We start from the raw sequence: 24,888 nt of genomic DNA on the forward strand, positions 1-24,888 counted from the left end.
CGAGATGTTAGTAGGTCTGTGAGCCTCGCGCAGAGTGAGTTGTTGTTGCGTTTAAACACTGAGAAGCTGATCTCAATAAATCGCCAGTCTTTGGCTCCGGACTTCAACACTCTGCCTCCGACTCCCGTCACTACTCGCTACAATAGTACTTCTCAACAACAATTACAAACTGTTTTGATTTTTGAGGAGTGATTTAATACTAGACACAATTACTGTATTGATGAAAACTAATCAAGATTCATGACTAAAAGGCAAACAACATAAGACAAGACTTGTGTTGGATCTCATTGATTATTTAGATCTGATTAAAGAGGGCAGCCTTATATAAGTCCTTGATTTTTCATATAGCGTTCGGCATGGCACAAGATGCATTTTTTTTTTCCTCTTTTGTTTACTGTCTCGAACAGGATGGATTTGGGAACTACTTTTGCAATGCTTTGAAAACTGTGCAAATGTCTGTCTCGGGTTATCTTTGTCTTGTGGTGGCACAGCTATTATGTCTTTATATAAAATCAGGATCTTGAGGGCATCTCTACTGGGGGAACGATCAATCTCAGCAGATGGCAGATATTTTTTTTTGCAATTAAAACCTGTAATTGTTGCGATCACAATTTTGTCCATCCATCCATCCATCCATTTTCTGAACCGCTTATTCCTCCCAGCTGTCTTCGGGCAGGAAGCGGGGTCGGGTACAGTCTGAACTGGTTGCCAGCCAATTTCAGGGCACACAATGTATTTAAAGTAAATTGTTTTAAATATTTTCTTTAAAATCACTCCTCGTTATAGAACGTCATCCCTAAATATGTATTTAATCAAATAGGTCCATCCATTGTCTACCGCTTAACCGGAGTCGGGTCGGGTCGCATGGGCAGCAGCTTTAGCAGGGAAGCCCAGATTTTCTTCTGCCGGTGGGACATACCTGTCCAGGTGGCATCCGAACCAGATGCCCGAGCCACAAACACAATTTTTCTTCTCATAAATATTATATTTGGAACAATGGTGACATTTTACATAATAGAAGGCGCATGTGCTTAAGAAATTGGGTGGATCAAGGCAGACAATGTTGTTCATCTTTATCTCTTATATTCCCCTCCTAGATGATGATATAAAGACTGTTGACAAAACAGCAGTTCTGATTTATGTTTTATATCTGGCAATTCTGTGATCTTTACCTCCAAACAAGACACATTGCTCTTTTATTTCACCTGTTATATTTTATTCAGTAAAACAAGACAGCACCACAGAGTTAATGGTTACGGCTTTTGTTCAACACATTCATCTTATTGTGTGCATTTATATTGGAAACCAGCTTATTCTGCTGTTTAGTTATTGTAGGCAGAAACAATCCTGAGCAACATCAATGAGGCACAATCACGTTTCAGATTTTCAGGCCACGGTGATAGACAATGTTGCACTGGTTAAGAAATTTGAGTCCACACATCAAATTCCCAAAGCGTGTAACATTCGTGGAGTCATGTGTTGCTAGTACATTAAATCTGTCTGATTTTATGAAGATCTTAAGTTATAACTACCACATGAGGAAATGTTCAGTTTGCCTGTAAAACATTCCAGCTTTCAGGGGCAGGAAATTTGGCCTTCAGAACGCAAGATAATTTTTTTTTAGAACCAGGTGGTTTTCTTTTTGAGGGAAATTTCGAAATATGGATGGTCATTTGATAAAATACTCTTGATATTAAAAATGGATGAAATAAACAATCAACAAAAGTTTAATTCCTAAACTGTAGGTATGCATGGATATGGCTCAACTTCCCAAAGCTGATGTCATGTTGGCCTCATTTACTTTAAAGGGAAGTCAACCCCCCAAATTCTTTACAATATTATTTTCAATACAGCCCCGCTAGTCTAAACACGGTATTCTGATTAATTTGATGTTTGAGGAAACGAGTAAAAAAGCAAAATCCACCCGTTTTTATCCATCCCAGGGGGTGCCCATTTTGCTACTTGCTGTGTCGACTTAAAATGTTATAACAGTTGCTCAGTGCTCAGGTAACAACCAATTAATGTTCACCTGTTTTTCAAAGCTGAGCTATGAGCAACTGTGATGTTATTTTCAGTCAACATCTCATTTTCTCGATATTTTTCAAAAAACTCGATAACAATAATTTGATGATATTCTACAAAAAGGAAGCTATTGTAAATCTACAATTGCTTCACAGAACAATTAAGATTAAGCGATTCTGAACATCCCCTCGTGTTTATTCTTTTAAATTGTTTCTTATCTCTTTTACAAAATATTGCACAATATTTTATCTGGCAATATTTAACAAGGAAAGAAAAAAATCAAATTATGTCCAAGCTGTATAGGGTGTTTTCAATTCCTTTTGTGAATATTTATGTCACTTAAATGTATGTAATCTAATACTCCATAGTGACAGCTAGCATCCCATTTTTAGCTATGCATCGCCAACGACTACAGCTATCAGCATGTGAAAATGTTTGGAGAAGAATTGGAACAGCTCATGATCCAAAGCACACCACATCTTCTGTAAACATGGTGGTGTTAGTGTGATGGCATGGGCATGCACGGCTTTCAATGGCCCTTGGTCACTTGTGTGCAAAAGACAGAAGCAGCCTGATGAATTCTGAAGTGTATAGGGATATAATTTCTGCTCAGATTCAGCCAAATGCAACAAAGTTGGTTTGACGATGCCTCATAGTAGAGATGGACAATGATCCAAAACATACTGCAAAAGAAACCCAGGAGTTTTTTTTAAAGCAAAGAAGTGGAATATTCTTCAATTGTCGAGTTAATCACTCGATCTCTGACCAATCGAGCATGCATTTCACTTTCTCAGGGCAAAACCTAAAGGTAGAGTTCGGATTTTTTGACATGAATCTCCATTTCATCCTCACCTCCAGTATGTGTGATCATCACTGACTTACCCCTGACAGCGTTCTATGACACAAGTTCTGGTCCGGTGTTGGACGAGAGGTAAATAGTCCGGCAAGTTGACTGGTCCCACCTAAATAAAGCGTTTTTCTTCTACAAACAATTTGTGTTCAAAAGAGTAACACATTTGCATCACATAACTCCCTCCTGAAAAAAAGTCAGACTCCATTACCGCCGGGCACTATTTTTCTGTTCGTTCGTATCACTGCGCGTCGCCCCAACTTGCCGGACTATATACCTCTTGTCCAACATCGGACCAGAACTCGTGTCACAGAATGCTGTCAGGGGTAAGATCGCACACACTGGAGGTGAGGATGAACTAGAGATTCATGTAAAAAAAATCCGAACTATCGCTTCAAGGCAGAAAGACGTTTTAAGATACAACAACTGAAGAGAGTTGCAGTAAAGGCGTAGCAAAGCATCACAAAGGAGGAAACCCAGCGTTTGGTGATGTCCATGGGTTCCAGACTTCAGGCAGTCATTGCCTGCAAAGGAAGTATTGAAAAGTTCCATTTTACTTTACGTTATGTTTATGTGTCCAATTACTTTTGAGTCCCTGGAATAAGGAGCATTTGCATAAAAATTTCTAAATGCTTAATCAGATATTTCTGTTCAACCTCTTGAATTCAAGCTTAAAGTCTGTTCTCTTGTAGTTGCTCCCTTTTAAATCCAATGTGGTGGCATGCAGAGCCTAAATCATGAAAATTTTGTCACTGTCCAAATATTTTTGGGCCTAACTGTATATTGAATATCGCCCAACCCTAGTAAGGGCGCACCTTAACATAAAGAACATTTTGGGGTTGACTTCCCCTTTAAGACACGAGTATCAATTTCACTCCATCAATCATAATGCCAACTTTTTTTTTTTTTTTTTACATTTCTATTGGAAATAGCCCATCCACACTCTTTATTGTTCAATACAGATTATTGCTATGTTGTGAATGGTTTAAAGACTTAAACACTAGTGTTGTTCCGATACCATTTGGCTCCCGATACCGATACCCAGCTTTGCAGTATCGGCCGATACCATACTGATACTTAAGGTTTTTTTTTTCCTCAACATGAAAAAGCTGTCCTGCCATTGGTTTAGAGCATTCAAGGGCCAATAGGATATCTTAGATCGGCATGCAGTGAACATGTCACATATCTGTGAATGCCGTGCATGAGCAAGACACAAGATGCTGCATCCAAAATCCTATATTAGCGTTGGAATTAATGGTATCGGCATGTTACTTGTGAGTAGTCACCGATACCGATACCACTGTTTTAATGCAGTATCGGAACCTCTGCCGATACCAGTATCGGTATCGGAACAACACTACACACATGAATAATGGAAAACATATTACTAATCTTTTTAGATATTTGGTAAGCTGATTAGATGCCCTCACTACTTCTCCTCTTCTCTAGTCAAAGATGACATATTTGTATAATGTGTAAAAGTACCATCTTTCTTTGGCTGTTCGATAATAACATGCCTGAGGTTAGGACTTGGTGAGTATTGGAGGTAGGAGCTTTTAATCTCTTCTTACTGAAGTGTGATGAAAAGCAGCTTTAACACAAGTGTAAATTTTTTTTTGGGGGGGGGGGTCTGGTGTCAGTTTAATTAGAGATCTTAAAACATCAAATGTAAAGTGTAGTCTGAAAGCCAGAGCACAAATCGCACATGTTGGTTATCCCAGGTGCTTGTGATGTTTCTCGTAGCCTACTGCATTGTTTGTACTGGTACCTGCAACCAAAAGCATCCGGTCAGGTGGACTGTTTAAGCTTCAGACTTAGTCATAATGTCAGCGTGTTCCTATTTGTTCATATTACCTCACTTACCTAAGTAGTCCTTGTAGTCCTTGAAAAATTTATGCCTTAGCCCCCGCCCATCTTAAACGGAAAAAAAAAAGATGACAAAATAAAAGTCATATCTCAGCATTTAATGAACCAAAACATACTTGTTGTATTCTCATAAAGGGGAAGTCAACGTTAAACATTTCTTGACAATAATATATGTGACCTCACTAATTTAAACATGACATTCTGATTAATATTACATTTGTAGAATATGAATTATGCAGCAAAATCCAGCTGGTTTTATCGATCTCAGGGGGCGGCCATTTTGCCACTTGCTGTTGACTGAAGACATCACAGTTGCTCAGATGTCATTTTCACTCGACAGCAAATGGCAAAATGGCCGTCTTCTCATATCGATTAAAACTGCTGGATTTTGCTGCTTAATTCATATTCCACCAATGTAATACTAACCAGAATACCATAATTAGCATATTTTTGTCAAGAAAATGGTTTTGGTAGTTGACTTCCGCTTTAAGAGCATATGAAGCATGCATTTACTTATTTTGGGTTGCAAAATATGTGGAAATAATACTAATACAATTATTATTATTATTATTATTATTATTATTATTATTATTTTATTTTTTTATTTTTTTACTGCCTTTTTAATAGCGTATAACAAAGTAGTATAGAAATGGATAAATAACTGTAACATTTACAGGAATAGGTCTCCATGTGCAACATATATCAGACACAATTATGAATATGATTATCAGTAATCTAAACCCCTGAATTCAAACATAGAAGAGTACTTTATCAAAGTCTTTAAGAGAGCATATTAATGAATTTGTACCAGAGTTGGCACGCTGCTTGATGCATTGTCCCCGGTTCGGGATGCCAGTGGCAGGGTTTCCCGGGTTGATGATGTGGCACTCGTAGCCTGTCGGACAGTGGAGAGGCTCATCGCCGTCCTCTGTTGTACTGCACGCCTCAGCTGGCCAGTGAAATGACACAAATACACAGTCGTCATAACAACATAAGATAAATTAAACTTAAATGTTTACCACCTCTCCTAACAGATATCCATATCCTTGATATCAGACAGTAGTGTTTCTCACTAGTTCAGCCTTTGTCAGCACTAGTTGGACAATTAGCCACACTAGCAGTGCACTTTGTCATACTAGTAGCACAGAAACTCTGACTAGCCACTCATTTTCAGCAACATGTTAATTAGTCAAACGTGAATTCTTCTCACTAGTTACATGTGTCCTATGATTTCCTTGCACTAGTTAGGTTGTGAGAGCTGAAACACTCACTAGTTAACTAGTGAAAGACAAAACACAGGGGTTCCATGGTGTAATGGTATGCACTTTGGACTCTGTATCCAACTAGCGAAAGACAAAACACTGACAAGTTAACTAGTGAAAGGCTCTTAAAGTCTACATGTTGAACTAGTGACACACAAATGTTTTACTAGTTAACAACTGATGCCCCAAATATCCACTAGTTACACTAGTGAGACATTTTGACTGAACTAGTTCAACTAGTGAGGTCCAAAATGTTCACTAGTAGAACTAGTGGATGCCAACATGTTCACTCGTCAACTAGTTACACCAAAAAAATAATGAGGAGGTGGGGCAGATGTGCATCCAGGATTTCTATTGGCTCTGCAGTTAAAATACACCAATCAAGATTCAGAATTTGTCATTATCCCACCCCCTTTAATTGCATGTTGTACACTAGTTTACAAGTTGTCCTGAGGAATTGGAGCTTGTTAACAAGTGGATCCCTATTACGGTTACATGTTAACTAGTGAATACAGAAACCCATACCACACAACTACTTGCATCTATTTGGACCTTACAAGCTAACTAGTGAGGCTCAAATGTTCACTAGTTAACTAGTAAATGCAGAGATATCCACTAGTTACACAAGTTGGGCTCATTATTATGGAACTTGTTAATTAGTGAAACACATGTTTTCTTACAAGTAAACTATCTGGCTAGAGAGAGTGTAACTAGTAAACTAGTGACACAGATTTTCTTATCAGTAGTTTACTAGTAGAAGGTATTTTGTCTCACGTGTCGGCCTCAAGACTGAACTTGTACAGACTTTGACTGTGCAAGTTTCACACAATTGCTCACTAGGTGGCATGTGCACACAACTCGTTAACCTGTGAAAATAATTACATTTCACTAGTTGACACGTTTGCCAGTTACAACACTTTGCAAGTTCACTAGTTGTGCGCACATGTCAACAAGTAAACTTTTTTGTTAAACTAGTATAATGTAAATGACACCTATTATACTAGAAACATCAACTAGTGCAACAAAAATCACTACGTTAGATATTTGTTATACTAGTTGTGCACAGTTGCTTACCAGTGCTACATAAGGGTCCACTAGTTAAAAGACACACCCAACATGTAGGAAAATTTCAAACGTGTTCTGGCAAATCTTTTACAAGTTCATTTCTTGGTCTGACTTGTGAAAGAAAATTACTTCCACTATTTAACTAGTTAAATAAACATCAGTGTCACTAGTTAACTAGTGACCCAGTCTGGATGTAACTAGCTTGCAAGAGTGAAATCAAGTGATTCACTAGTTAACAAGTGAGGCCAAAACGAGCCCAACTAGTGCCACAAGTGGGTATATTTGCATTTACTAGTTCACTAGATCACATTTTATACCTTACTAGTCACCTAGTAAGGTTGGGAAGTTCCCAACTAGTGTAACTAGTGAACATTTTATGCCTTACTTGTTAACTAGTAATCAATTTTAAACCTTACAAATGAACCACTAACGTAAGAAGAAACGCAACTGGTGATGCCAGTGGACATTCGGCCCTTACACGTCAACGTGCAAAATGCAACAATAGACCATAGAAGTCGTTAATGCGACTCAAACGCCAACACGTTCACTAGTGGACTCCATGCAAATGAAGCAGCCGGGACAAGAACTTTGATTGGTCATATTCAAATTAGATGTCTTGAACCTGTAACCCTTACGTGCCTGGACCGCAATAATTCTAAAGAAAATAAACTGTATTTACAAAAAACAAACAAACAAACAAACAAACAAACAAACAAACAAACAAACATGCTGAATTCATCTCTCCCCCAGAAGTAAACTCAATAAGCATTGTGGCTGTTTTCAGTTTGTTTGTTTTATTTTGAAACAACTGGTACTTTTGCACTGTATAGATACAGTGCAGTATACAGGCATAGACAGAGAGTGACCAATGGGTGGCAGTATGCGTATGCAACCGACGGGATTGGTTTTTTTTGTTTGTTTTATTTATATATTTTATTTTCCTGAACCAGTAGGAAACCAATGGGTGTTTTCCTACCCATCTTCATGAGCATTAAAATCCGAGTAGCCGAGTGGTACTATTCGTACGATTGTAGCACTAGTGTAATAGTGCTTGTAGCATTCGTGGTGCTAGTACCACTAATAGTGCTAGTATCACTGTTTAAACAAAAACAAAAATTTGCAAGTTCTCTAGTTCAAATTTATGTTCACTTCACTTGTTAACTTGTCCCCACTAGGGGGCAGTTTGAGCTTGATACTCTTGATAGCGAGCATGTCAACATGCACCAGGAGTTTGATATCCGTGATATCAAGCTCAATGTGCCCACTCGAAGGCTAGTGGTCACACTGAGCTTACTTACTTGTTAACATGTAAGCTCAATGTGCTTACGTGTTAACAAGTAAGCTTACATTAAGCCTACATGTTCACAAGTAAGCTTACATTCGGCGTACATGTTAACAAGTAAGCGTACATTCAGCGTACATGTTAACAAGTAAGCGTACATTATGCTTACATGATAACAAGTAAGCGTACATTACGCTTACATGATAACAAGTAAGCGTACATTAAGCTTACATGTTAACAAGTAAGCTTACCATCAGCTTACATGTTAACAAGTAAGCTTATATTGAGCTTATATGTTCACAAGTAAGCTTACATTCAGCTTACATGTTAACAAGTAAGCTTACATCAGCTTACAAGTTAACAAGTAAGCTTACATTGAGCGTACATGTTAACAAGTGTGCATTGAGTGTACATGTTAACAAGTAATCTTACATTCAGCGTACATGTTAACAAGTAAGTTTACATTGAGCGTACATGTTAACAAGTAAGCTTACATTGAGCGTACATGTTAACAAGTAAGCGTACATTCAGTGTACATGTTAACAAGTAAGTTTACATTGAGCGTACATGTTAACAAGTAAGCTTACATTGAGCGTACATGTTAACAAGTAAGCTTACATTGAGCATACATGTTAACAAGTAAGCTTATATTGAGCTTACAAGTTAACAAGTAACTTAAAAATGGACACTTTAGTGGTGTCAGAAAGAGACTCGAACTAGTGATGTAGCAGTCATTTTTGGGCTTACTTGTTAACATGTACACTGAATATACGCTTACTTGTTAACATGTACACTCAATGTAAGCTTACTTGTTAACATGTACTCTCAATGTAAACTTACTTGTTAACATGTACACTGAATGTACGCTTACTTGTTAACATGTACGCTCAATGTAAACTTACTTGTTAACATGTACGCTCAATGTAAGATTACTTGTTAACATGTACGCTCAATGCACACTTGTTAACATGTACGCTCAATGTAAGCTTACTTGTTAACTTGTAAGCTCAATGTAAGCTTACTTGTTAACTTGTAAGCTCAATGTAAGCATACTTGTTAACTTGTAAGGTCAATGTAATGTGTCCACTAGCCTACTAGTGGGCACGTTGAGCTTGATATCACGGATATCAAGCTTGGTGTGCATGTTGACATCCTTATGTGCACGTTGACATGCTTGATATCCTTGATATCAAGCTCAAACTGCCCTCTAGTCGACACTTTAAGGAATAAATATACAAAGTGCTTACCAAGCAAGCACTTTGAACATTTACTTGTACAGACGTGTTCTTACACCGCCTACATTACCCAGGATGCACCAGACAAGATCTACGTAACCGGACAGCCAATCAGCCAATCATACACCACCAGCAGTTTGAACAGTTTTAACAACTGAAAATTCAAATCCAAAAGAAGGGAGAATTTAGGTATACTGTTGCACTGGATTCCTTTTTATTTAGTATAGCATATAGTGGAAAGTGACTGCACTGTATTGATTTTGAATAGATACAAGGGGCAGTAAACGGCTGTGGAAGCTCAAAATCAGGCTTTACAGGGTTAAATTTTTCCTGGGTTGAGCTCTGATCAGAGAGCCAATAGGAGTTACCCACTTATGGCACTGTCCGGCCCCCTGATTAGCATTTAGCGTAACTAGTGCCACTAGTGAGCAATTTGGTTTTCACTTGTTCTACAAGTGAACATTTGGGCATCGTAGCTAACTAGCAAATTTAAAAGACCGTAAAACTAGTTGACTTGTGAGCATGTTGGCATCCACTGGTTCTACTAGTGAACATTTTGGACCTCACTAGTTGAACTAGTTCAGTCAAAATGTCTCACTAGTGTAACTAGTGGAAATTTTGGGCATCACTAGTTAACTAGTAAAAACGTTTGAGTGTCACTAGTTCAACATGTAGACTTTAAGAGGCGTTCACTCGTTAACATGTCAGTGTTTTGTCATCCACTAGTTAACAAGTAGGTATTTCAGCTCTCACTAGTTAGCTAGTGCAGGAAATCAGAGGTAACTAGTTAACATGTTAGAATAATTCACGGTCAACTAGTAAACACGTTAGAGCTTTTGTGCCTGACTAGTTAACTAGTAAGCTTTTGATCATGACTTGTTTGGTCCAGTGGGCAACTAGTGCATAAAAAAGAAGACTAGCTGCGAGTTTGGCACTACATGCATGCTTGTATGTGTCATTAGTTAGACTTGTGTCAGCACTAGTTGGATAAAAGTGACACAAGTTGCAGAAAATGAGTGACATGTCAGTGTTTTTGTACAAGTAGTACAACAATGCGCATGACAAGTATGGCTGAATGTCCAACTAGTTCTGACGAAGACTGCACTAGTTGAGAAACACCACTGTCTGATATCAAGGATATGGAATAAATGCTCAAAGGGCTTGCCATACCCGACAGAAGCCTGAAGTGATTCAATTCAAGTAACCTCCCAATTTTGTTTTTAATTTGAACGAATCATTCACGAAAGATGAGACATAATTACACAACTTGTGTGACCCACTTTAACTATAACATCTGTACGATTACGTCATCAGATGAAGAGATGGAAAGGTGCTTCCTTTCGAACATGGGAAAGGGCAGTACTATTTCACATGAATTCGACTCCACTTTTCCTAACTGACATCATCGCATGACAATGATTATTATTATTACTGATAAAAGTCTGGCTTGCAGACTTCACCTGTAAAACTATTTGTGCAATGATAACATGCAAGAAGTATTAGATTCTATTCTAGGACCCATGTAAAGCATGACAACAGGAATGATTATGACTCTTGTTAACATAAAAGTGGGAAAAAAAGGTTAAACTACTAGAAATAGGGCTACATCTTTTAGTCATTGATACATTTCATAATAATTCATAAACTTGAGTTAGAAAAAAATACGTACTGTAGTTAAAAAAAAAGAAAAAAAAAAGAGGGTGATATTGATTTGTGTTGAGGTCATTTTTCTGCCACTAGATGGAATAATTGTATTTGTAAGCCGGTGACAGCTCAGTACATTTTCCTTTTCATATTAACAGATACTTCAACATGAAGTAACGTGAAATTCTGCATATTTTTAAAATTGTAAAATACAGCTTGACCCCAGTCTCCACAAATATATGCATCATTATGTAATTTATGACTGCGAAATTTGACGTGGACATGTCTGTTGCACTGCGACTGGAATTCCTGGAATTTCTGCCTGTTTCCATTTTTCAGCAATTAGCATTAGAATATAGAAAAGTTTCATCATTATTCACAAATCTGTTTAGAATTGTGGGGAAACAGCTGGTTTTCAACATGGCCTGGGTTGATCTCTTATACTCTGCTGCCACCCGATGGCCGTTTTTGTAATTATTACCATTGCTTCACCCATTATCTGCAGTTGAGAGGCTGCATCAAAGCCTTCTGTATGCTCTAGAGTAAAAATCATAAAAACCGTATAAATACGCCTTTGGGACATTTAAACATTGAAAATAGAACACATTTATAAGCTTTTGGGAGCAAATGAGTTAATGACAACAATTCCATAGCTTGCTTTTTCCTCATTTTTCTCTCACCCTAAATTATATCCCCCACGTGTTTTGGTATTTCACAATATTTTTTGTTTTCAGCTGTTTTTTCTGTCGTGATTTACTTTTCTATTGAAATATTATTTAAGTACAGCTGTTTCATACTCTTTGAAATAGTTTGAGAATTGCGAATAACACCTCTGCCTCAGGTAAAACAAACAAACAAACAAACCCAACAAACTGGCATATTATGCCTCTGTATTTTATTGTTGGTCATGATGGTGGTACCTGGAGAGCTATGTATTTTTTGGGTGGTACTTGACAGCAGCTGTTAAATGTTTAATATTTGGTGGAGCTCTACACTTGTTAGTTCATGGTTTTAAAAGACGTGGAGAAGCCCCATGCTGACAATGCAATGCTTCCGATAATGGGTCATTAGTGTACTCACCCTGCAGCACCTCCTCAGGACCATCTAGCAGCCAGCCGTTACCCCCCAACCACCGAGGCTTGGGCTGCACTAGCCAGTCAAGAACTACTCGTGATGACACAGATGACACATAATTACAAACATTTCTAAACAAGTCAATGTGTTGAACTTGTTGGTTCCACAGACCTGGTGGCGGTTGAACAGACTCCAGGCATGCATAAATGCAGCCGTTGTAGCAGCAGCGTTTGTGGCGCTCGCACTCTGAGTCTGAGCGGCAGCCTGGCACCTCGCAGGCCCTTTCTGGGAGCATTTGAGGGGGTGGTGGGCAGCGGTCATTCTTCTGGTGCTGTGTGGACTGCGGGTGGTTGGGATACTCGTAGTCCTGGGAGATCAATAAAGAAGTTGCTAGGAAAATGCCCTCTTTTTCTTTGTAAAGTTGACCACTAGAGAGCAGCAAAGTGTGTTAGATGTGTTCCAGGGTTTGGCTTTAGTACAAACTGCAAGCAACTTTCTAAATGTCTTGACCTGGATTGGGAAGGTAGTTTACAGTTGGAACACACACGCACACACATTTCCATGGTGAATGTAAGAATGAACAGAAAGTAGGCCACAAGACCCGGAGGCAAGCAACTTCTCACGTCACGTCGGTGGCTTTGACAAACATAAATTTTCAAGGTCTGAGTGTACACTTGCATGCAGCCAGGAATGCACACGCTGCTGCTGACATCTGCTCTTGTGTGCTAACGTGATGGAATGTGCATCACAGACAGTTGTCGCTATGGTTTGATGTTATGAAAACTTGGACTCACTCTATTGTTTGAGGCTAGCATTCCTTTCCGGTGTTAGCGCATAGTTCCTAAAAATCAATTTTCTCATCTTTGCTTTGGAATAACCTCATTGACCTCATATTGTTTTACACAGCTGACTGCCCAATTCCATCTGAAAACAGCCACAAGATAACAAAAGAGGCAGCTTACAGGACATTTTCAGGTATTATTGAGCCACGTCCACCAAGTTGTACCGTTTGATCCAGATTGCTTAATAAAAAAAATAAATACATAAATAAAAAAGAAGCAAGCCTTGATCTGGCATGTGTGTCAACTAATTCATGTGTGATGGGGTGGTTATAGCTGGAGCAGTTAGCGTTAGCGACTCTCAAACATTTTCCACCAAGTGTACCACTTCAAAATAATACTTGGCACGCCAAGTACCACTAAAATTACCTAAATTAAAAGGGAAGTTAACCCAAAAACATCAATACTAAGTTCTATGCAGCCAGTAAACGGCATTCTGATCAATATCGTGTTTGTGGAATAAAAGTTAAGCAGAAAAATCCACTTGTCTTTATCCATGTCTGGGGGCGGCCATTTTGCCTCTTGCTGTTGACTGAAAATGACATCATAGTTGCACAGGTAGGGACCAATCATGGCTCACCTGTTTTCTGAAGATGTCATTTTCAGTTGACAGCAAGTGGCAAAATGGCCGGCGCCCCCAGATATGGATATACATGGGTTGATTTTTCTGCTTAACTCATATACCACAAATGCAATGTTAATCAGAATAACGTCTTTAGATCAGTGGGGGCACATGCAACATATAATTGCAAAGAAAGTTTTTAAGTTGACTTCCCCTTAAAATACACTAGTGTAGTAGTAGGCAAGTGTTCATAAAAATGAGGCCTACATTTTATTTCTAAAATGTTTATTAAACATTATTGCAAGCCATTGTCCACAGTTTCACAATTAAGGATGCACTTGAGATTTTTTTTAAATCATTGAATTGAACCAAGCATTAACATTAAATAAAAAATTGTGCCTAGATAAATTCTTGAAAACAAACCGTTTTAAAATACACTTTAAAAAGTAAAATACAACTGAACTGTATTTAAGAAGTGTAATGTACTAAAGTAAAGCTACTGTAACGTAATGAAGTCTGAAGTGAATCAGCGCGCACCACTAGAGGGAGCCCGTGTACCAGTAGTGGTACTAGTGCCACACTAGAATCACTGATGTAAATAATGGGGCATCATCCATCCATGATCTGAACCTCTTATCACAACCTCACAAGGCTCACAGCGATGCTGGAGCCTATCCCAACCGCCTTCAGGCAGTAGGCGGCTTACACCCTGAACTGGTTGCCAGCCAATCACAGGGTGCACAAGGATGAACAACCATTTACACTCACAATCACACCTACGGACAATTTAGAGTGTTCAATTTACCTACCATGCATGTTTTTAGAATGTGGAAAACGGCCGCAGTACCCAGAGAAAACTCACAAAACTCACACAGGCACGGGGAGAACATGCAGTCTCTCAACAGGAAGGCCGGAGCCCGGAATCAAACCAGCAAGTTCTAAACTGTAAGGCGGACGTACAGATCAGTTGTCCACCGTGCCACCTTGGGGCATCATTGCAGTGTCAAAAAGTGAATTCAACAGCGGACAGGATCAGGATTGAAGTGAATTGAGGAACTTCACAAATACCAAAGTAGTCCTTTGTCACCATCTTGTGGTAATTATACATAATTGCAGTCCAGTATAACCAGAGGGGACATAACTTACTTTTAGCTGTTTGTGTCAGGGTTCGTTCCCCATCCCCCACAAATGCCCGCGATTCATTGTACCTGCTTTTTTCACTGGAAAAGTATCAAATGGTGAGTTTAGCTGAGACAAACTGATTGAAGTGTGCAGTGGTAAAATTCTATTATTCCTCACTTACAACACAGATTTCATGGTCACTTTGCTATACTTGTGTGTGTGGTTTATGTGGCAGTAGAACAAATACCGCTACATTCTCTATTTTGTAAAAAAAAAAAAAAAACTAATCTTAAGTCTTAGTCATTCAGTTTGCATCTGTTAGCTTTCTCAGTTTCTTCAGACCCTTTTTCTGTGTAACCCATCTCAAATCAGGTAATTAGCACACAATGCTTCAAACTGTGCTGTGTATTTGGCAGCGTTGACAAACATGCTCACAGTCCAACTCAGAAAATGAAAGCCAAAGATGTTTGGCATCGAACACGCAGTGTGTGTTTCGACACCCATGAGTTCATTCTGGCAGCGTTTAGCTAAGCAGCCTGGTGGTTATTTGGGTGTTTGATTCAAACTACGTGTAGTTGGACAGAACAATTTATTAGTTTGCTGTAGAAAATTATTATTGTGTTGTTGGACAATTTAGTCTTTCTTGCGTATTGTTAGTTGTCTTTTGATTATGGCGCAACTATACCAACAATTCAAATAATTTAGTTTTCAGATTGCAATGTATGCATATGTATACATTCATTTTCATGATTATTTATTCAGCTAAATTTTGGTAGTTCATTCACAATGACTAACTGAAGTACAGTTACACTCATGCACAAGAGGCAGAAGCGGACTGGGACTGGGTAATGGCATAATTAGCCATTATCTTATATCCCATCTCCTCTCAATTGCTCCTGCAAAAATCTCAAACAAAATCTCAAACGTTTCCTTCCTGTTTGGCATGATGTGTGGGTTTAATACATAGCAGACTCCATTCATTCATTTTTCACTTTACAAACAGAACCATGCTCCTCATCCTCAATATTTTGGCCAAATTATTCTCTCATTCATCAGACTTTGATGCACAGTGTGGGTCCAGTTTCCACTTAGTAGCAGTGCGAATGTGAGATTGACTGGCTGGTGATCAGTCTAGAGAGTACAGTTGTTTGCCGTTGCTTGAAATCATCTGGAACAGGCTCAAGCTCATGTCACCCTGAATAGATGGATATTCTCAGTGATTTGCTCAAAGCACTCAAATGAAAAGGATGTTCAATAGGATTTCGATGATCACTTCAGAATAGTGCAATGTTTTGCTCTTAGCCAGTCTTGGGTGCGTTTAGCTGTTTTTTGGGTCATTGTCTTGTTGCATCAGCTGCGACTAAAACCAAGCTTTCTGAAACTGGACAGCACATTTCTTTCTAGAGTACCTTCTTGAGATTTCATTGAACCCTGCACAGATTCAAAACTGTTGTGTGATGAGAGGTTTGGATCCCAAAGGCGCAGACACAAATAAGATTTTATCTATTTATTCACATTGAGAGGCACAGAAACTCAGAGACACTGTACACAGGAACAGGTGGCAAACACACACAATTCTCAGACCCTTAAATAGACAATCAATCAATCTCATTGGTTGTGACTAGACACGTGAGTACCAGTACTGATATGAAATTCTCTGATTGGCTGTTAACTCAGTAATTACAGATAGTTCCTGACATCAACAAACATCATATAGCATAAAGGATTCCTGACAGCACATAGTCCAGACATCATATAGACTAAACTAGTTGAAACTGGATGCAGTTACATCAATATGCAAAACAGACACGTAACAGGTCATGAACTGGCCCGCATCATGAACTCTACTCAAATTTAACCCAGGAGCGACCCCAGACATGAGACAAGACCCGAATATTACTCGAGTTATGACAAAAACAACCTCTGCCAGATGTAGCAAAGTAGGCCCAGAACATAACAGAGCACCCTCAATATTTCATACTAGAGACAGTGTTCTATAGAACTGATGTGTTTTACTAAAAATTTTTTGTTTCGTCTGTCCATTGAACATCATCTGGAAGCTTTGTGGCTTGTCAACATATAGTTTAGCATTTGTTTTTTCTTGGTTTATTTTCAACAGTGGTGTCCTCCTTGGTCGTCTCCCATGATAGCTCAAACAACACTAGATAGGGCGATCATGTGACAATGCTTTACTTTGACCTTGGAGTTCACCTTTAATTTCTTCGGAGGTTGTTCTGGGCTATTTTGTTACCATTCGTTTTATCTTTCTCTTCAGTTTGTCATAATTTTTCCTCCTGTGATCACATTACATCACAGGGAGTTTGGCTACTTTCCCTTCTATCTTAGATTCCTGATTACTGTAGTCATAGGAGATCAAGCTACTTGGAGATGGTTTGAAATATTTTCCTCTTAATGTATATGTCTATAAATTTATTTTTAATATTCTGAAACCTAACTCTCCTTCGCTTCGCTTTAACACCCGTTATACTAATTATAGGACACACCTTGTTTGTGTCCTTAAGGTCGAATTATTTTCCATCTTTTCTAGGGGCAACATCATCTTTGTTCAAGTCTGCTTCATGAGTTTGTTTTTAAAATAATTCCATTGAACTACTATTATTATTATTATAATTGGGCGCTCCAAATTGCCCCAAGGTGTACTTGTGTGTGTGGATGGTTATTTGTCTCTGTGTGCCCTGCAATTGGCTGGCAACCAGTTCAGGGTGTACCCCGCCTGCTGCCCATAGCCAGCTGGGAGAGGCTCCAGCACCCCCCGCGACCCTTGTGAGGAGTAAGCGGTTCAGAAAATGGATGGATGGATATTATTATTATTATTATCATTATTGTAGCCCCTCACTCAATTCGGTTCTGTAGAAGTTGCTGTGACACTCACCTTTACAACTTGTTGGACAAATTTGCATGGGAGATGAACTGGTGATGGCTACTAAAATCTACACATGGGATCTTCAAATACTTTCCATCTAGGGTATATGACTCTGCCTAGGTTACAGAAAGGCCAAGATAGCTGTACTATATGACTATGTGCAGTAAGATTAAACTCCCATGCAATCACTTTCATGCAACATTTCTAGCACCCTAGCTTGACATAGGACATGTGAAATCATTTGGATCTCAGCTGCATGAAACATGGGGGGGGAAAAAACAGTCTCTTATGAAATTAGAGAATATTTATTTACAGAACACACACGAAATATGAGAGTAAAAGGGGGAAAAAAAAGGCAGAAAAGAAATAACGACCCGGGGTTTAATAGTTCAGTTCGTTGGGTACCATTCGTTGGTGCGCTTGTTGGAGCTCATTTGTAATCCACGAGGAAAAGATACTAGTACTCACAGATTCCTTCAGATCCAAGCAACGATATTCAAACCTCCTGCAGAGCAGCGTGTTAGCTTAGCCACGGAAATCCTTGCGTGGTCCACAGGCGGAAGAGTAGGCCTCCCGGTCAACGACAAGTCCTGAGCACTTCTAGCAGCGTCACGAAGCACTTTATCCCGAAGCACACTATCAACAAGATTCACAAGCCTTCATAAAGTCACTGTCTTTCAAACGTCCATGAATTCACCTTTCCTGGTTTCATACTCACTCAGAAGCTTGTTGGGAAACACTCTTTCCCGCACACGCACTTCAGCTTGTTTCCACGTTGAGCTAAGCAGCAGCTAACTGCTAATAGCAGAACTTCGTTTGAGCTAATGACGCAGCACAATTAACGGACATTACTTTCACACGACAGATTCTCTCGATAAGTAAAATCAATGGTCAAAAGCAAGGCAATTACCTTAGTTGAACCAGTAACACTTAACTGTAAACGCAAACGGTATCTCTCGTCCTTTCTCCGTGTCACTCTCGTAATTCTCCTTTTTCTCCCTCGTACTTTCCTTTCCCTCTCGTTCTTTTAGGTTCCACCCCAACAGTCATCTGATTGGCTGACCATCGATATAACTCAAATGAATGCACACACGAAAGAAAAACACGTCACTGAGGCGTTCAAGGTCCCGCTCAAATGGGAAATCACAGTATCGTTCAGCATCAACTATCTCTACAAGGCAATGAAATAAGGTGAACTTTACAATAGAAATCACAACAGCAACAAAAATAGAGTGCTACTTTATTATTATTATTATTATTATTATTATTATTATTATTATTATTAATATTGTTGTTGTTGTTGTTGTTGTTATCATTACTTTTATACTTCTTATCTTTCTTTGAGATGGGAAGTGGTAACTTGTAACTAAAGACAATGGTAAAATCAATGCTATTCAATTTCTTTTTTTTTCTTTTGTAAGCAGTATGAAAATTGCCTATGTATGAGTGTGCAATTGTGAATAAGGATGTAACGATATCCAATCCAAACATCACAATACGATAATTATCACGATATGGTGGTGGGGTTGGCGATATTTCAATAAGATCACAATATTGTAAAAAAAAAATAATAATACAAAAAAATAAAAAAAATAAAATAGCTCATACTTAAAAGCACAATACTGTGCTTTTGTATATAACATCAATGCATATAAACCACCTACATTCTCTAATAACAATATTGAGGCGCTTGGTAATGCAAGCACACATTGATTGCTTCACAAGCAAATTAGATCCCCCTTTATCTGACAATTAGCATAGATTTTAAATATAGAAGGCTAAAACATCCCTACGAAAATTAAATTGCTCTAATAAGCTAGCCACTAGACGGTGCTAGAACTGCACAAATGGAAATCAACCGGACTTTTTTAACAGATGTGTTCCTTTTAAATATTGTGAACATGACAACGCCGATATTGTGGCAGTTTTAATATCACGATATCACAATATTGCCCTTTTCGTTACATCCCTAATTGTGACTATTAATAATAAAAAAAATCTAGCCTAGGGTGTCACATTAGATAGGGCTTGCTTTGCAGTTTGCACAGACACATACACACACACACGCGCACACAGTCAGTACTATAAAAGAGGGGACTTCTCATTGACATAATGCCTTTTCCTAAACAACACACATGAGGTTTGTTTGAATGCTATAGGTTCGAAAGGCCAAGGTCCCAGTCGTGCCCGCCCTTTGTGTCGACAAGAAAGAACATGTCTTCCAAGTGCAGTAGCCCACAGCAGGCAACTTTGCTCTGGGGTTGTCTGGACTCATTTCCCTTTTCTGCACCTACAATTAATTTGATGAACTGTAAACACAAGAGTTTTCCTGACAGTCCTTTAGTTGTAGTAGAATCTCATACTGTATAAATGCAGTCAGTGAGCAAAGCTCACTTGTATTTTTCATGCATTCACAGAAATTGCCAACTCTTTTAATAGAATGCTGTACGTACATGAATCCATCCATTCATGATAGTCCTCCCAGACACCTTCTCAAATTAAACTTACTGTACTTCCCCTCCGATAAATATGACTTTCACAAATGCTAAAAATCTCCCCGAGTGAATGTTTTTATTTGATCCTCGGTGAATGTCTGCAGCGCCACTGGCTGTCTCCTCACATCGAATACAGTACATGAAACTGCAAGAGTTTGTGGTAGAAGCGTCCCCCTTCGTGCATGCAAACATGCCCATGCAAGTGTGAGCCAGACTGTTATGTCTGCATGAGACTCGTGATGTGCATGCATGTGCATGAAGTGCAGGTGCTTTCAAAGAATAACTCACTGCGGTGGAAACCCTGTGTTTAATCTTGACATCACACGCAAGCTTTTCTATTTACGTGCTCGTATAACCACTTTTTTGTCATTTTCCTCATTACTTCTTTCGTCTATCTGGCTCCAGTCTCTTTCCAACACAGATGGTGTTGAGTAACTGCTATTGTTGACCTTTGAACTTGGTCGAAAGAGGTTTAGATAAGTGAAGAGATGAGGGACGCAATTTAAGTGAGAAGAAATATCTGACCAGATGTCAAACGCGCAATGATGAATGAGTGAAGAGCAAACCTAAACAGTCAGTCAGGCATGATAGAAGGCAGATATAGACGCGTACTTTGCTGAATGTATTTTTTATTTTACCTTTGGTATGACCAAGAGGTGCGATTCAATCGGAAAAATGGAAACTATAATGACCACATTTGAAGTTGTATCTGTGTAAAACGACAATTGAATTGATTTTGGGCTCCAACTCTAGTTTCTTTTTCAAGTCAGCTTGTCACAATTTTTGTGAATTGTGATTGAATTATTAAGATCAGGCTATTTATCTTTTGTAGCAATGTAACTTTTTTCCTCCTATTGCAGTTCATACTTTTTATTACTTTTTATTTTTATTTGGGTATTGACTGGATAGAATGGAAAAGTAATGACAAATAATGATAAATAATTGAAATTGAATTTATTTTTGGCAATTCGTTATAGATGAGGTGTGTTGTCGATAGGCTGATCATATCTAAATGTGTCGTTTTTATTTGTCTTGCAAGGGTAAAAAGACATTAACCAATAAGTCAAGTAAAATAAGAGAACCCACAAATGACCAAGGTGTACTGAGGTGGCATCTCATGCTTTTTTTATTTTTATTTTTATTTTTTTACATGCCTTTAGGGCGGGACGATCAATTGAAATTTTATCGTGATTGCGATTTTGGCTTCTTTTGAACTTTAAAACGTAAATAATCGAAGAAAAATGATTAACAAGTTCCCTGCTTTATGAAAGTACCTTGAATGCACCAATGTTGCTTGTAGCGAGCCCAATGCAAATTAATGAGATTCTGTCGTCCCTAAACGTAACGTAAACTGTGGAATAACACCCGAGTTGGAGTTAACTGTAAAACTAAACACATAACATGAAGAATTACATGCACTGTATATTTTAAATACAAATGTTTTTAAAACATCGCTAGCCTAGCGCTAATGCTAAAGTTAATTCAAATGCTAACGGGAAATTAGCAGGGACTTTGGGACTGATATTCCTTCAAATAACAAATCTTCACACACAAATGCTGTGGAAACAATAATACCCATAGGTAAGATAACAGTACTCAAAGGCAAATTTTTTCCCCAATCTGTGAAAAATGAGTTATATTAATAGAACTCAAATGCAATAGTGTCTTCTATCTCATTCCAAGTGTGTACTTCGTGCATATACGGCACCACATTGCCCCTCAGCCAGTATTTGTTTTCAATTGCTTTTTCTTATATTGCTTTCTTACTAATTTAAATGATCTGTGTCCTTTTAAGTCACATTTAAAGTTGAGTTTTCAATTATTCAAGAATTTTTAGTTCCTCAAAATTCAAGGATACAAATAATCAAGGACTTTATTTGTCATACCAATACATATTTCCAGATGACATAGCACAAATTACAATTCCAGAGGTCACATCTTAGCCCACTAAATGCCCAGATTTGAGAACATAACAAAATAAATATGACCAAGAAAGTAATGTAATCCTTAAATTTGAAAATGCAAATGTAAGAGGCCTGGTTTTCATATTTTCAAGGATATTATATAATTGACAAAAAGAATAGTGTTCAGAATAATATATTCAACGTGAGGCGATGAATGAACATAAGACTATAATCAGAGTTTTGAGTACTGTAGCTGAGTTATACTAGTTGAAAAATATGTTTTAAATTCAATGAATACTTGCTTTATTAATTGTGACTTCAGTCAAATTAAAATAATCGCGATTATTAATTTCCCCATAATTGTCCTACTTGTCATACATATCTAAGTTAACTGTTAGTATTAAATTGTAAAGGCAGTAAAATATTCAGTCTTAATTTTAAACATGAAAACGTGTCATGTGTAAAAAGACAAATAAGAAATAATTCCTTGAAAAATATCTGGTCTGCCTACATAAAATGCATTGTCACTGTATTTGGCAGTAGTATGACTTAAGTTGAGTTTTTTATGAAGGGGAAATGGTCAAAGAAATGACAGAATGAAAGCTACCGAGATGAAAAGAAGCAAATTGCCACTGAACAGCCATCTCAGCATGTTCCAATTAGAGCAGCTTTGAGGCTCAAGTCCGAACTTTGAGCCCATCCCATAAAGTCGGCCACGCTGTGTGAGAGGAAAAGAAGCACATGGTCGAGGGGAGGAGAGAAAGTATTCAAAAGGAGAGGTGAATGGCTACCAGTTAAATCAAGGGAAGAGGATTAGAGCCAACAACGTTGTCAACTGGTCCGAAAGTGAGAACATTGAAGCACAAGAGGATGACAGGGCATCACGCTACACTGAACTTTTGATCACTCAGCCACAAGCCGAGTTAACAAGCAGGGGCCCGGTCTGGCCGCTTGCACGCACACACACATCGTTTTGGCATCCAGTGTGCTCTTGACCAGCTCACATGGAAATATAAAAACGGGCGACTTATTCCAACCTGCTGCCCACTTTACACTCTGCTCCACATCAATAGGTTATACTTGCACTTGCCTGTGTCCATTTTTTCACACCACAAATTCAAAGTGTCATCATTAATCTCTTGTCCAGTCACGCTCACAGTGCAACAAGTTTTCACAACTGTTAGTAAAGAAAAACAAGCAGTAGCACATGAATGCGTTCTATTAAGTTTCTGCTTTTATCGTTGCTATTTTGTCCAAAAAAATTACATTTCTCAAGGTAATTATAGTTAACTGTGATTAATCCAACAACAACTAATGGTGACTGTATTTGGACATAAATATTTAACACATTTCGGAAAAATCAAAACCTGTATCCCGCCCTGCATGTCAGTGGTGACCCTATATTTATGGTACGTTTCTGTCTATGAAATATGCCATTATATAATTCATATCATCACCCTCCTATATAATTGCCTAAGTTTTTTTTTTTTGCAAAAATTATTTTGTTGCCGACATCATCTCCTCATGATGCAAATGATTCAATTTTTTTTGTTTCCTGAAAAATCTGAAAAATGACTTAGGCAACTATTTTAAGAAGCCGTTGATATGACAAAACAGTAATGTAATGATGTAATACCTTCATATTTGTCATCTTTTCCCCTTTGAATATGGGGCTCGAATAATTTTGCTCCACCGCCCAGCAACAGGAATGAAATGTACAGTAGGTTACCAAATTAATGGTTGGTGTCACCCATGGATCATAAGCATGTCAAATATCTAGTGATACATCTGCCATTTAAAACACACGTAACATTCAACTGCAAAATAAGAATAAAAAAGGCAAAATAGTCATCCAACAGATGACCTTTCACCTCTGCCTTCTCACAGAGCAGCCATTGTGCTGTATTACCGCAATCTGTCATCTACTCCCACAAAAAAGAATAACTGTAGCCCCGTAAATTTCAATTGACATCAATTTCAATATAATGTTTTGAGGCTATGAATGTGAGTTTATAAGTCCCACCTTTTGGTTGAGTCCTCTTTTCCTGATTCTTCTGGCATCACTTCCTGTGGAGATCACCAACAGGGACAGCAGCAGTGTCAGGGATCCCGGCATGGTGCGCGTAGACTTCCTGCACCTTAATTCCAACTTCTTCTTCAGATGTGCTCTTTCTTCCTCACTTTTCGCTCAAGTTTGTCCGCGTGAGCTTTTGCAGCCGAGGCAGGCAAAGAGAGTCTCCGGTGCTCATGTGCAGCCAAGATTACACAAGCCCTCTGCAACAGGACCTGCCTTTATATTCGCCTGAGGAAAAGTGCGGGCCAGAAGTAGACAGAAGGAAAGGGAATAGTTGAGAGGAGAGGAGGGGGGGGGGGGGGCAGTGCAGGGGAGAAATGTTAGCGGGAGAAGAGAGGAATGGCAGCTGTCTGTGCATCAGAGTTGTCTGCTGGCACACTATATGTACATGTCTCTGCTAGAGGAGGGGGCCCAGTGAGTGACCTCCCCCTTGCCCTGCTGTTTCATCTCCTCCCACATCTGGGGATCCTTCATGGATTTTTAAATCAAGAAGATGTGAAAAGTCTTTCATAGTTTGTGGTTTAGATTTACACGTTGCTCGTGAGCTGTGTTGACCCCTTTGGCCGACGCTGGTGTCTGCATCTCTGGGAGAGGATGATTTACGAGAGCGAGGCTGGGAAAGCAGCAGAGGAGTTTTCATGCGCTCAACTCGGTGATCCCTGCAGGACTGGCCGAGAAAGAATCATGCATCCGTTCAGCTTCTGGGAA

At 38.7% G+C, this 24,888-nt stretch overlaps 1 protein-coding gene across 10 annotated transcripts; it reads right to left on the reverse strand.

Annotated features, from left to right (window-relative positions):
- Positions 1 to 1,200: 1,200 nt before the first annotated feature.
- Positions 1,201 to 24,441, reverse strand: LOC144016796 (WAP four-disulfide core domain protein 1-like). Of its 10 annotated transcripts, none has more exons than XM_077518124.1 (8): positions 18,643 to 18,803; positions 18,426 to 18,502; positions 18,176 to 18,343; positions 12,472 to 12,667; positions 12,307 to 12,390; positions 5,547 to 5,687; positions 4,736 to 4,786; positions 1,201 to 3,396 (listed from the first exon to the last, which is right to left on the reverse strand). In XM_077518124.1, exons 4-8 carry the CDS (start codon positions 12,593 to 12,595, stop codon positions 3,239 to 3,241), a joined length of 558 nt encoding a protein of 185 aa, XP_077374250.1. In that variant the 5' UTR covers positions 12,596 to 12,667; positions 18,176 to 18,343; positions 18,426 to 18,502; positions 18,643 to 18,803; the 3' UTR covers positions 1,201 to 3,238. The 10 variants fall into 10 exon arrangements, with proteins under 10 accessions (XP_077374250.1, XP_077374248.1, XP_077374249.1 ...); XM_077518122.1 differs by having other exon boundaries at positions 18,426 to 18,528; XM_077518123.1 differs by having other exon boundaries at positions 18,618 to 18,803.
- Positions 24,442 to 24,888: the final 447 nt, after the last annotated feature.

The sequence above is a fragment of the Festucalex cinctus genome, chromosome 3, assembly GCF_051991245.1.
Source record: "Festucalex cinctus isolate MCC-2025b chromosome 3, RoL_Fcin_1.0, whole genome shotgun sequence".
Classification (NCBI taxonomy): domain Eukaryota; kingdom Metazoa; phylum Chordata; class Actinopteri; order Syngnathiformes; family Syngnathidae; genus Festucalex; species Festucalex cinctus.